General features: G+C 38.5%; 1 protein-coding gene and 1 long non-coding RNA gene across 2 annotated transcripts in view; one reads left to right on the top strand and one right to left on the bottom strand.

The window, feature by feature from the left end:
• Positions 1-15: 15 nt before the first annotated feature.
• Positions 16-12,107, bottom strand: part of LOC136247441 (uncharacterized) — a 248,238-nt gene continuing 236,146 nt past the window's right edge. The window contains exons 5-6 of the mRNA XM_066039160.1: positions 155-242; positions 16-105 (exon numbers count right to left, since the gene is read on the bottom strand). Of these exons, the coding sequence (XP_065895232.1) occupies positions 81-105; positions 155-242 (113 nt within the window). The 3' untranslated portion in view covers positions 16-80. The remainder of the gene's footprint in view (positions 106-154; positions 243-12,107) is intronic.
• LOC136245584 (uncharacterized) lies at positions 3,391-6,149 on the top strand. The gene is made up of 3 exons (XR_010695961.1): positions 3,391-3,965; positions 5,267-5,301; positions 5,853-6,149. It is a non-coding gene; the product is annotated as an uncharacterized lncRNA (long non-coding RNA).

Below are 12,107 nucleotides of genomic sequence, written 5' to 3'. Positions count from 1 at the left end.
ATGAAAATCTCCATCTATAGTGCATTAAGTGACTGACTGAGTCAGCATCCATGTGAGTTTCCAAGTATGAGTAGTAGTAGCTAATGACTTCCATTGGGTTTGTAACTGCAATGATAGGATACATGTGCTAATGCAAAGTGTATAAAAGCTTTACCTTGAATATTGATTTAATATAATTTTATTTTTCTCCACACCCTTTTTATGCAGCATGCCAAAAGGCACATGTTGGGCTGAACTAACATCTAACAGTGGGAAATGAGTATATAGCATCCATTATTATATAGTTATACAACGGCCACGAGTGCTCTGCCTGATATAAACGCACAAGCCTGAGGGCCGTCAGGCCCGAAGGCAAGTGCGTTTATACAGGCAGAGCACGAGTGCACGTTGTATAACTGTTATGTACCACTCACCTAATAGGTGGGGAGAGTCTCACAAGACAGCTGTAACACTTATAAAGGCCAGGTTTCTAACATCGATTGTGGGTAACCAAGCCGGACGTTGCGATGACGTTCCCCCTGCAGTACTGCAGCCACCTGAGATATTGAAAGCTAGTACACTATGGGTTATATCACTAACCTGCATTCACTGTTCGACTCTCATCATGTAGTGCTCAGCATGCCAGCGTGCCATATAGACTAAGCACCAGACTAATCGTCATAGTGATTCTCTCGAGGAAAAAAAGCAGCTAAATAGACGGTTTAAGTAAACAAAACCTAACTATTAAACGATACTAGTCTAATTCTTACTATTCACACTGGCTAAACTCGAATTTGGTGGCATGACAAAACTGGTTACCACAATCGAACGTAAAGGTTAGTATTATTTAGAATATATTTGTTTTATTGAGTCATTGTCGAAGTGGACTACAGTTTAATCTGGGCTAAGATGGCACCAGACTAGTAAGGTGTATAAGTACGTTTATATATATGTAGACTAGAGTTGTTGCCACCCGTGTTGGCTTTTTCGATCGCCATTGGCTGCTTGTAAACATTATACGTATTGGTGACGTTATGGCCCACAATCGACCTTTACATGTCAGGCTATAAAAGAATTCGAGTGATCTGTGAAGTGTCTTTCCACCTATTAGGTGAGGTGTCATAGTGGTCTTCGCCATCGGCACTTGTGCTATGCTGCACAAAACCGCAGCCAGTGCAATATCTGTATATTGCACCGCGGTTGGTGCATTATACCTTATAATGCACTCGTTGTGGTCTACAAAACCGCAACCAGTGTGTTATAAGTTATAATGCACTCGCTGCGGTCTGCAGCAGTGCAATATACAAATTATAGCACTGGCGGTGCCTTTGAACTTCCCACGCAGAGTGGTACATTGAGTTATATTGTACTTTGCATGGGAGGATCAAAGTGATGCCACATATCGTATTCTCCATACAGTACTAATCAACTGCATAACTGTACTGTATGAGTCATACAGTACAACTATGCAGCTGATTGGGAAAATACAGTACAGTCATGCACTTATTAGGGCAAATACAGCACACTTGGGCAAATACAGTACAGTTAGGAGAAGAATTTATTTGTGGAATGTTACATAAACAACACACTGTAAATCACTAAAACCATCCAAACTAATCCTACGAGTTCGTTCTATGGCTACGAATAGATTGTATAAACATTTACTGATCGTCTGATCACGAAGCTTTTTAAACACGGCTCCACTAAGACAGCATGATTGATCACGTGTGTGACATTGTAAATTGCTAAAACTAGCCAAACTAATCCTATTAGTTTGTTCTACAACTAGAAATAGATTAGTTAAACACTTACTGATATCCTAATCACCAAAACTCGCAGCGGTTTGAGTACTAGAGAAAATTGCTCCGTGCCAGACACGACCGGAAAGTAAAATATAACACTTAAAGCATCGCCTTGCTTGTGTGTACAAAAAATACAGTACTCGAGGGTGTCTTGAGGAAAATACAGCACTCGGCTTCGCCTCGTGCTGTATTAGCCTCTCGACACACCCCTCGTACTGTATTTTTCGTACACGCATACGGGTTACAGTAAAGGTCGCTTGGGCTTGACTATATATGTATGTATACATAACCAATATGGCCAAGGCTATTTCTGGTCATTTTTTTGTGGTGAAGTACAAACTTTTATAATCCCTATGTACCATACAGTACTACTGTACACTATCAAGCTTAACTGTAATTGCAATAACTAAACTTTCATCCATTCCTGTTTGCATGTAGCAACAACTGACACATGCATGAGCACGGCTCCATGTACTTCTACAAACAGCAACACACAGTGTAAAACACTTCAACAAGTCTTCAAATTGGACCATTACTCTGAGTCAGTTAGTATCAAGTTAAGGTTCTATTACAAAGAATACAACAGAACAGGCTATTTTACCAAATCAAAGTGTTATCCGGGTCACTCAGAAATAGGGCTCTCACAATTAATCAATAATATCGATTATTCGATGAAAATATACCCATCCAAAAACAGCTTATAGCTGTAAAAAAAGTGCGCGTCCAAGTAAAGCAGAGTTAACTGCAACAAAAAGTAATGATATCATAATGCGGCCATGTGCGAGGTGTGCAAGTTGTAAAATTAATATTAGCTAATCAGATAATACAATGTTATTGTTAAAGTGTTAATGAGAACTATGTGATGCTGCTAGTTTTTAAGTGTGTGAGCATCTTCATAAATGCCACATAAATTTAATTCTCAATAAAGCAATGTGTATAGATTCTCTGATAGTAATAAATAGTTTGAGTTTGGCCACCTTTCCTTTGTTCGTAGCATTGCTGTATACTGGAAAGGCGGCCAAAGTCAAACTATTTATTACTATCAGAGAATCTATACACATTGCTTTATTGAGAATTAAATTTATGTGGCATTTATGAAGATGCTCACACACTTAAAAATTAGCAGCATCACATAGTTCTCATTAACACTTTAACAATAACATTGTATTATCTGATTAGCTAATATTAATTTTACAACTTGCACACCTCGCACATGGCCGCATTATGATATCATTACTTTTTGTTGCAGTTAACTCTGCTTTACTTGGACGCGCACTTTTTTTACAGCTATAAGCTGTTTTTGGATGGGATTTCAATACTTTTTGTTAGAATAAGCAATGCACTGTTGATAACAGTAGGTGAGTTTCCATGGTTTTGACAGAAACCCCAGATTACAGTGACAGAATATTAAAATATAACTGTAATTTTAGTGGCCAGGGCCGCCCACATTGGGGATAACTGGGGTATTTTGCCCCCTGCCACAGCCCGAAAGGGGCCACTTGAATACCTGTTTAAAGAAAGATCGATATACTCTAATAGAGCAGTCAGGATCTAGACCCTTCCTTGCCCTTGGGCCCCTCTTTAACTCTTTTCCCTGGGCCCCTCTTTAACTCTTTTCCCTGGGCCCTCTAATTTCTCTGGACGGCCCTGTTAGTGGCATGCAACTGCAGTCAACTAACACCCATTTTAACTAGTAAACCCTTAACAACACTTTGCCTTTCATCTTGTACTGCATTGAAAGGATCAAGATACTCTATTAGAGCAGTCACAAAACAGCTGTAACACAGCAATCAATATTTAGCATAGTTACAACTTCTGCTTAGCATCGGATTGTATAGTTTAAATTACTAGCTACTTACAGACTTTACAATATAAAAATATGGCACTTGTAGAAATGTGACTGTTCTATTAGAGTATCTCGATCTACTTCAAGCATTGACTAATTCAAGTGAAGAAGCTATGCCCCTGCCAAGAGATCTTGTGAAATGAAATGAGAATAGTAAAGAAAAGGCAAGTATGTACAGAGACAATAGAGGGGCGCGTAATTATGTCCTGTTGTAAATAAACGCCTTTAAAATTTATATTACTACTAAATAAACGCACCAGAATAGGCTTGTGTGGCTGTTGTCTCCAAGGTTGTCTCATTACTTGTCTTTTCGTGTTGAAGGGATTTAGTCGCAATTGGTGAGTTTAACTATACATGTATTTGTGTTGTAAAACTTAATTGTAAAAAGGCGATTAGCACATATCATGATAAACATGTATTTGTCACAGTCTGAGAGTCTCTCACGAAGTCACGATTATTACGAGACATTGGACCAGGGTAAAAAATTTACTGCTATATTTAGAGGTTGTAGCGTTTGTGTATCTTAGTATCTTAATAAATAATCCCCCATGATCACTAATCACTAATAGTACAGTGAAAACTGGTCATTATTCAGGCCGTAAGGACAAAATTTCTAACCTTGCCTTTTAAAGAGGTGGCCGCATTATGCGTCCTTAAAAAAGGTAAGAAGCATGCTGTTCTAACTGGCTATAGAGATGGATTTAGTGTATGACAGCGTATGAGACAGTGAGTGCTGGCAGCAAGGGGGCAGCCAATCTGTTAGAGCACCAAAAGCACTGCTTCAGACATAGGCAGTTGACTGTCAGCCTCAAGTGTAAAAAGTTTCACTATTGGTCCTTATAAGCTCCTGATGAAGAAAGTGATGAAGTCATCCATAGGATATATTTTTCAGAGTATCCATTTCAGTTCTACAATATAGTAGCCAAGCATAAGATGAACATAACACAGCATTCCAGTAGTTTAGTGGTGACCACAACACTGCCTGAGTTAAACTGTGGTGAGAGTTGATACTACCAGAAGCCCTGGAATATCTTCAACACATGAAATACCAAATATCTAATGCCTGGCTTTCATCCACAGTGGACCTGTCTTGGTGGCCACTTGTACAGAAGGGAAACAGCTGCCACACAGTCTTGCGAGCGAAACAGCTAGTTGCCACACCCCTTAATTATCAATTTGTAAAATCTTTAGCAAAATTGTGTGTGCGAGCAAGTGTGATGTGGTAGTGCTGTGTATATGGTTGCTGCCTAGCAGTGACACATCACGAGTACTGAAGTCACAATGCGTTACTGATCATCCATCTAAATACAATCTCTGAATGTGTCATTTTGTGTAGAGAGCAATCTTCCACAAGAAGTGACCTGCAGGTTTCAGTGTATATTGTTAACCATTAATATTGTTCACAATATTGTGAACTATATGTACAGTGAAACCTCACTTAGTGGCCACCTCTTTAATAAGACCACCTCATTATATTGGCCACCTCTAGTAGGTCCCAAATATAGCTAAGCATTACTTATGACCTCATTAATAAGGCCACCTTGTTATTCAGGCCAAATTTTTTGGTCCCACAGCCTGCCATATTAATGAGGTTTCATTGTACTTATGTGAATTTTTATTTTTCGTAACTTTTCTTCAGGTTTACTGATGGTCACTATGAAGCATTGTTGACTGGTACGTGTATAATGTGGTGACTTGAAATGTTAAAACAGTACGTAGCATGTCTTGTATGTACATGTAATGTGTTGTAATGTGTCCACACATCCACACATCTTAGAAATAAATATAATTGTATTCTCTATAAATAGTCAGTTCCATTGTGCCACTGGGTCATAAGTTGGTTGAGTATGGATCATCCAGGGCACTTGAGTCACATTTTGTCCTGGCCAAGTGGATCTCATCCACTGACAGAATATACAGGATCAGATCACGTGTATAAATTACGGTGTAACTTGTTTATTGCCACCTTCACTCATTCAGTAGGTAACAGTGTATAAATTCTCAATTGGAATTGGCTTTTCAAGAGTGGTTGTCTTTCTATACTAGTGGCCATTAAGATAGGTTGTACTGATAGAGTGTACATACTAGAGATGCAACAATATCCTCCACTTAGTGTCGTTTGATAATGATGCAATGGAGACTATGTATTATTGCATTTAAATACTATACTATTATATTGCAACTCTAGCACGTATTTATAACAGGAATGTTTGTTAACTGTTTAGACATACTGGAGCCACACCCACTTATCTGGATTCTACAAATGGAGTCATATCAACTTGTTGTCATCATATTTACTCGTTACTCCCATTGTGTTTGGATGAATATACATGCCGTCATGTGAGACTTGCTACCATGGCGGGCCACTGGAAAACATTTGCATAGCAGTTATATTACAGTCATTATTGTACAATTCTTACATTATTGTTGTGAAAAGTGTTTGGTATTCATGTGTCTCCTCTGTATGTTGTAATTACATGTGTAATTTTGTGTGGGGGTGCTATAAAATGCAATAATGCATGGTGACAATTGTATTAGGCGATTTTGCACACTTCCTTTTAAGCTAGCTACATGTGCTAATTACTCTCAGCTTGTGTCAACAACTGCTAACCGCAGTTGTACTCTTGTGTCATTCTTCAAGCCGCGCCCTTAGGGGACAAATTATGTGGGGGCGACTAATTTCAAAACGAAGGATGGTATGCAGTACCATCGATTATATCTATGGACTATAATCTATGGCAGCACACTTCTTGGTGGCTATATGTACTGATTAACTACACAGAGCGCCAGTTCATCAATACCCAGTGACCGCAGTTGTGCTCTGCGTTATTCTTTAAATTCCGAGTAAAATTCTTAGAGAGCAAATGACGTGGGGGCGACTAAATTCAAATTTCAAACTAGCCATTCTCGAAAACAAATGTTTCAATCTAAACGAAACTTTCAGAACAGTTTAAAGACACATTGCCCTACATGCCAAGCGAGTATTGCGGAAAACAACAATCTGGGATTTGTATTTGGCCTCTAGGTCGACTGAGGACGACTGAAATTTCGTTTGGTGCTGAAATCACGACTGTAGGGTAATCATGTATAGTGAAATCGATGATGTAAATCTTGAGGTGATTGAGTGAATACTGAAGCGATAACAGGGCGATCAATGTTCGGAATGCACAAAGGAACGCAAGGCATACACCTGCGGTTGCGTCTAACCGCATGCGATAAAAAAAAAATAATAATAATAAATGAAACTTCCCCTTTGATGTCGGCAACCTCGATCACGAAACAATCGGCATGGATTTGCTTCACTGCTTGTGTGGTAGTTACTAGTGACACGATGAGTTCAACTCCAGAGTTTCAGAGGGATAGCGTAAGTGACGGTTGGATTACAGGAAGGCCGAATTTGACAACGTTCGTTCTTGTAAAATCCTCACGTAGTGGTCTCGTCATTTATTGTCTGCGGCGCGCGTTTCTGCTTTACTGGCCGCGCGACTCACTACCGTGAGTCTTGATAATCGATTTTATTTAAATTTGTAGTCGATTAATTGTGTAGTATACACGTCATCTATAAACATTCTAAGTGAAAAGTCTCTTTGCTCACTACAACAAAATATTAATAATAGAAAGCCTCTCTGTACTACCCCACAAAGTTACGAGAAGCCATACAACTACGTGTGTAAGTACTGCTACTAGTGTTAAAATATTCTTACCCAGATCTTCTGAAAACAGTAGCTGTTATACTTTAAGAATAAAGAACTGCATCACAGGAAAAATAAACAGATAATCTCTGTATAGCAGCCACCTTGATAACTAATCAAAACACGGAGTAATTCGGACCAGAGTATGATTAAAATATTTGTCGTGCCTAATTGTCTGGGTTGTGTAATAGAGGCCACACCACCATAGGTAACCAGGTATTGTTGTGCTTTATAGCAAAAGTTACATCACTTCTCTTTTCTCAATGCTACAGAGGTTTTGAGGTTGCTTGATTCAAGTGGCACGATCATATTACACATTTGCAACAGATATAGCCAATGAAATTTACTCTTCATGAAATTGAAATATGCTCTTTAAATTTCATTGGCTAGTTACTGCACATGCGTGATGTAGTAGTATATCAAGCAACCTCAAAACTTCTGTACAGTACATCTCCAGTTGGCTCACCACATCCATGACAGATTTTGTGCTCATATGCCATATTGCAGCCTGTAAGTGCTGACAACGATTGCTAGTGTTGCCAGCTAAAACTACTAATTGTAACTACCCACCAACTGCTGTCATTCCTTCAACTCTCCTTTTACTACTATAATGTTATTCTGGGTGGCATGTAGACTACCACTACTATACTTTGTACAGTATTGATTAAAAGTAGCTGATGCTATATGCATGGTGTTCACTACATATAGATTATTCAATTTAGTAATATTGATGATTAATCGATTAATAAATTAATCGATAATTGAAACAGAGCCCTACTCAGAAAATGCGATAAACCTGACACCAGGCATGAGGCAAAGTACAGTTGAAAGCACTCACATATAAATGTCTGCCTGACACCTGACCAAGCTTAACGACAAATACACACATGCAGACACACTACACACCACCATACACACACACACACACACACACACACACACACACACACACACACACACACACACACACACACACACACACACACACGCATGCACACGCACACACACACACACACACACATGCAAATAAATGCACATAGTAAGTACTTATCAAGCATGAGATCATGAGGTTGTGGAATTGATTCCCAATCGTGACACATTTTTTTTCCACTCAGGCACACTTTTGAGGTTGTTATGCTTTTCAACATAAGTTTTTTTTCGATTCTGGAGAAATGATTTTTCCTGTTATAATTGTACTTGTCATTTTTCATGCAACTTATTTTCTCTCACTATGTAGAGTGTCCACACCTAAGCAGTGGTTTAGTGATTTTCTATGTACTTGTGATTAATTATATTGAGCAACAGTTTAACTAACTGATACGCATTTAAAAAAGGTGACCGTGACATATAGGGTATGCAAGAATAGGAAGCACTGCAGGTGTTTAGGTATTAAAATTACTGTATTGGTAAGATATAGCTGAAAATGCATGCACTTTGGGATACTATAGTATATACATATATGTGACTGAATTTTGGAAAATCACCCATATGGGCGTGCCTGAAATAATTAGAATTTTCATGTTTAGTGAGTTGCTATTAAGAGCAGGACACAGTTTAAAAATATTTCTAAAGTTTTCTGGTAATTCAAGGCGTTGATAATGGTTTACAATCATCAACAAGTAGATTTACACTATAAACCTTGTTATTTGATCATTAAATATTTTAGGTGTCAAATGCGCCCATATGGTTGATTTTCCAAAATTCAGTCACATATGTGACCGGATTTGCGAAAAGGTACCTTTTCCACACATTTTACATACCAGCAAACAAAATGGTGTAACATTTGACTCCTTACACTGATTAACTTGCTCTTAGTTTCAAAATGCAGCTAGATACTGTAGCTACACTCATGAAAAATTTCAAACAATTATATGAAATGATCGAAAAGTTATGAAGCTTCAAAATTCATACAATGGGTCAAATTTTGTGTGTGAAAAAGGTACCTTTTCGCAAATCCGGTCACATATACTGTATGTGGTGCTTTACAATTAGAATTACAATAAATTATAAAGAATAGCTTTGATAAGACCAAGAGTACATAATAATAGAGGAGGGAGGCTCCCTCCTTTATTATTATGTACTCTTGATAAGACACATACAGTGTATCTGCAGGTGTACACTGACAGGTATTTCAGAAACCATCACTACAACTAAAGACTAACTCTGATAATATTAACTGACTACTTAACAGCTACTGTATATGATGACTGACTTGATATACATGTTTTGTACTGTGTAACATCAAACAAAACCCTTTTATTATCATGTAAGCCATCCATAAATGGATTTTAAAAAGTAAACAAACTAGTGTAAAAATAAGTTTAAAAATTAAAACATGGGAATAGAGATTGATGAAAAAAGTAAAGAAACAAGAGTCAGGCAACCCAGCATGTTAAACAAACAGAGATCTCTACTTGGACTCAAATAAATATTTATACAGAAGCATTCTCAGCATGTAGCTGCCCCTGATTTATGGAGAAACTACTGTTTTTCCTTAGTTTCTACCACATCCATTGAGTCCAAATACTGTACAGAAGAAAACTTTGGCGGTAAAAAACTTAGGCGAATTTGGCGAATCAATGGCAATTCGCCAAAGTTTTTTTTCGCCAACTTACAGGCAATCACATGAATGAGCACTCCACGGAAGCGTGTCGAACCGAGTGTCGAACAGGAGTGACAAAATGGCTATGTCAATCTTAAATTATTACAAACGTACCAAGCGTGACTCTTTTTCATCTTCGAGTACTAACCTACCCGATCCCCAAGGGCCTTTGAGTTCGTCAGTTCCGCCTGGTGCGATTTCTAGTGCCAACAAGAAGGTTACTGAAAAACTTGAGGAAAACCAGATGGAAAAAAGCCCTGTAGAGGACCTTATCAGATGCTAACAGATGCGCAAAAGCTGATGATAGCCCGAAGAGCTGCCGAGTATGGAACTACGGCTGCCATCAGGTACTTTGCCACAGAATACCGCCGGAAGCTGAGCTGCCCCCGCTCAAAGAAACATCTGTTCGTCGACTAAAAGACCTCTATAAGGAACAGCTACGTGTTGAGGGAGACATTCCAAGTGTAGAGGATTTTGCAAGGTTCACAACGAAAAAGAACGGACGTCCGCTGAAAATAGGAGAGGACCTAGATCAGCAGGTTAGAGAATACATTCAATACCTGAGGTCCACTGGCACTAGTATCAATACCACAGTGGTCATAGCTTCTGCAGAAGGAATTTTGATGCATGAAAATGCAGATATGCTGTCAAGAGTAGATCTCAATAAAGGCTGGGCACAATATTTGCTTCACAGAATGGGTTACGTTAAGTGCAAGGCGACCACAAAGGCAAAAGTGACTGTTGAAAACTTTGCTGCAGTAAAGGAAGATTATTTGCTAGAAATCAAGCAAGTAATAACAATGGATGAAATTCCAGCTGACCTGATCATCAACTTTGATCAAACTGGGTTAAGCATTGTACCATCCTCTGACTGGACAATGGAAGCTAAAGGAGCTAAGAGGATAGAAGCAGTGGGAAAGGATGACAAAAGGCAGCTCACTGCTGTTTTAGCTGGATCTCTTACTGGTGATCTCTTGCCACCTCAGATTATATATCAGGGGAAAACTTCACGTTGCTTACCGAAGCACAGTTTCCCTGAGAAATGGCACATAACATATTCCATTAATCACTGGTCTAATGAAGACACTATGAAAGAATATGTTGATAATGTCCTACTCCAGTATATTACTGAAAAGAGGCAGAGTCTTGGCCTGGCCATTGACTATCCAGCCTTAGTGATCTTTGATAACTTTAAGGCCCAGTGTACCTCAGCTTTTCTTACCCAGAACAATATTAATGTGGTGCTTGTTCCACCTAACTGTACCGATCAATTACAGCCACTTGATGTTAGTGTTAATAAAGCTGTGAAAAATCAGCTTCGTACGGAATTCCAGTCTTGGTATGCACGTCAAGTACTCCGGCAACGTCAAGAAGGTCAACAGAAGATTATTGACCTAAAAATGAGTACCGTTAAACCACTTAGTGCAGCTTGGATAGAATCTGCTTGTAACTATGTTAAAAACAAACCAGAAATCATAATCAATGGTTTTAAGGAAACTGGAATTGCTTCATGTATTTAGTTGTCAGCTATAGTTTATAAGCATTGATTGATTGTAATAACCATTATACATGTCATTATTATTATTGGTGATCAGAATGTAATCAAATAAAATCATTGTTAATTTAAGAGACAACTGTAATGAAATCATTTGCATGGAAATGGTGTCATAACTTCCTTTGTGAAACAGTCCACCAAATGGCCTCTCATCTTCTTTTGGTGAAACTTTATCTTACTAGGATTTAACTTAAACACTAAAGCAACAGCAAATGCGAGAGAAAACAACCCACAATCTTTGCTCCCAGTTTGCTTTTGACACCGGCACATAGTGATTTTGAGTTCCTCTGAGCCTGTCTGATATAGATTTCTAATGATTGAAATGGTCTGCTTGTCACAGTAGGAAAATAAAGAATCAAACACCCTCACTTCGTTAGCCTTGCAGTTTATGGTGGTAACAGTTATCCAGTGAAATCTTGAAGGGCAGTGAACAACTTGAACACTGTTTTCACCATCTTGCATTCTACACTGATATAAAGTTGTGCGCAGTCCATTAACCTTCGGATGCTTTTCCTTTAGTAAACGTTGGCCATAATTTATCTCTGCATCTGTCAGCTCTACTCCCATGATAATATTCTCAGCATCAAAAAGTTTTTGCTTTTTGGAAGGTGGTGAATTAGTGCTTTCTTTT

Source organism: Dysidea avara, chromosome 2 (assembly GCF_963678975.1).
Source record: "Dysidea avara chromosome 2, odDysAvar1.4, whole genome shotgun sequence".
NCBI lineage: Eukaryota > Metazoa > Porifera > Demospongiae > Dictyoceratida > Dysideidae > Dysidea > Dysidea avara.
This window is presented reverse-complemented; position numbering and strand designations above follow the sequence as displayed.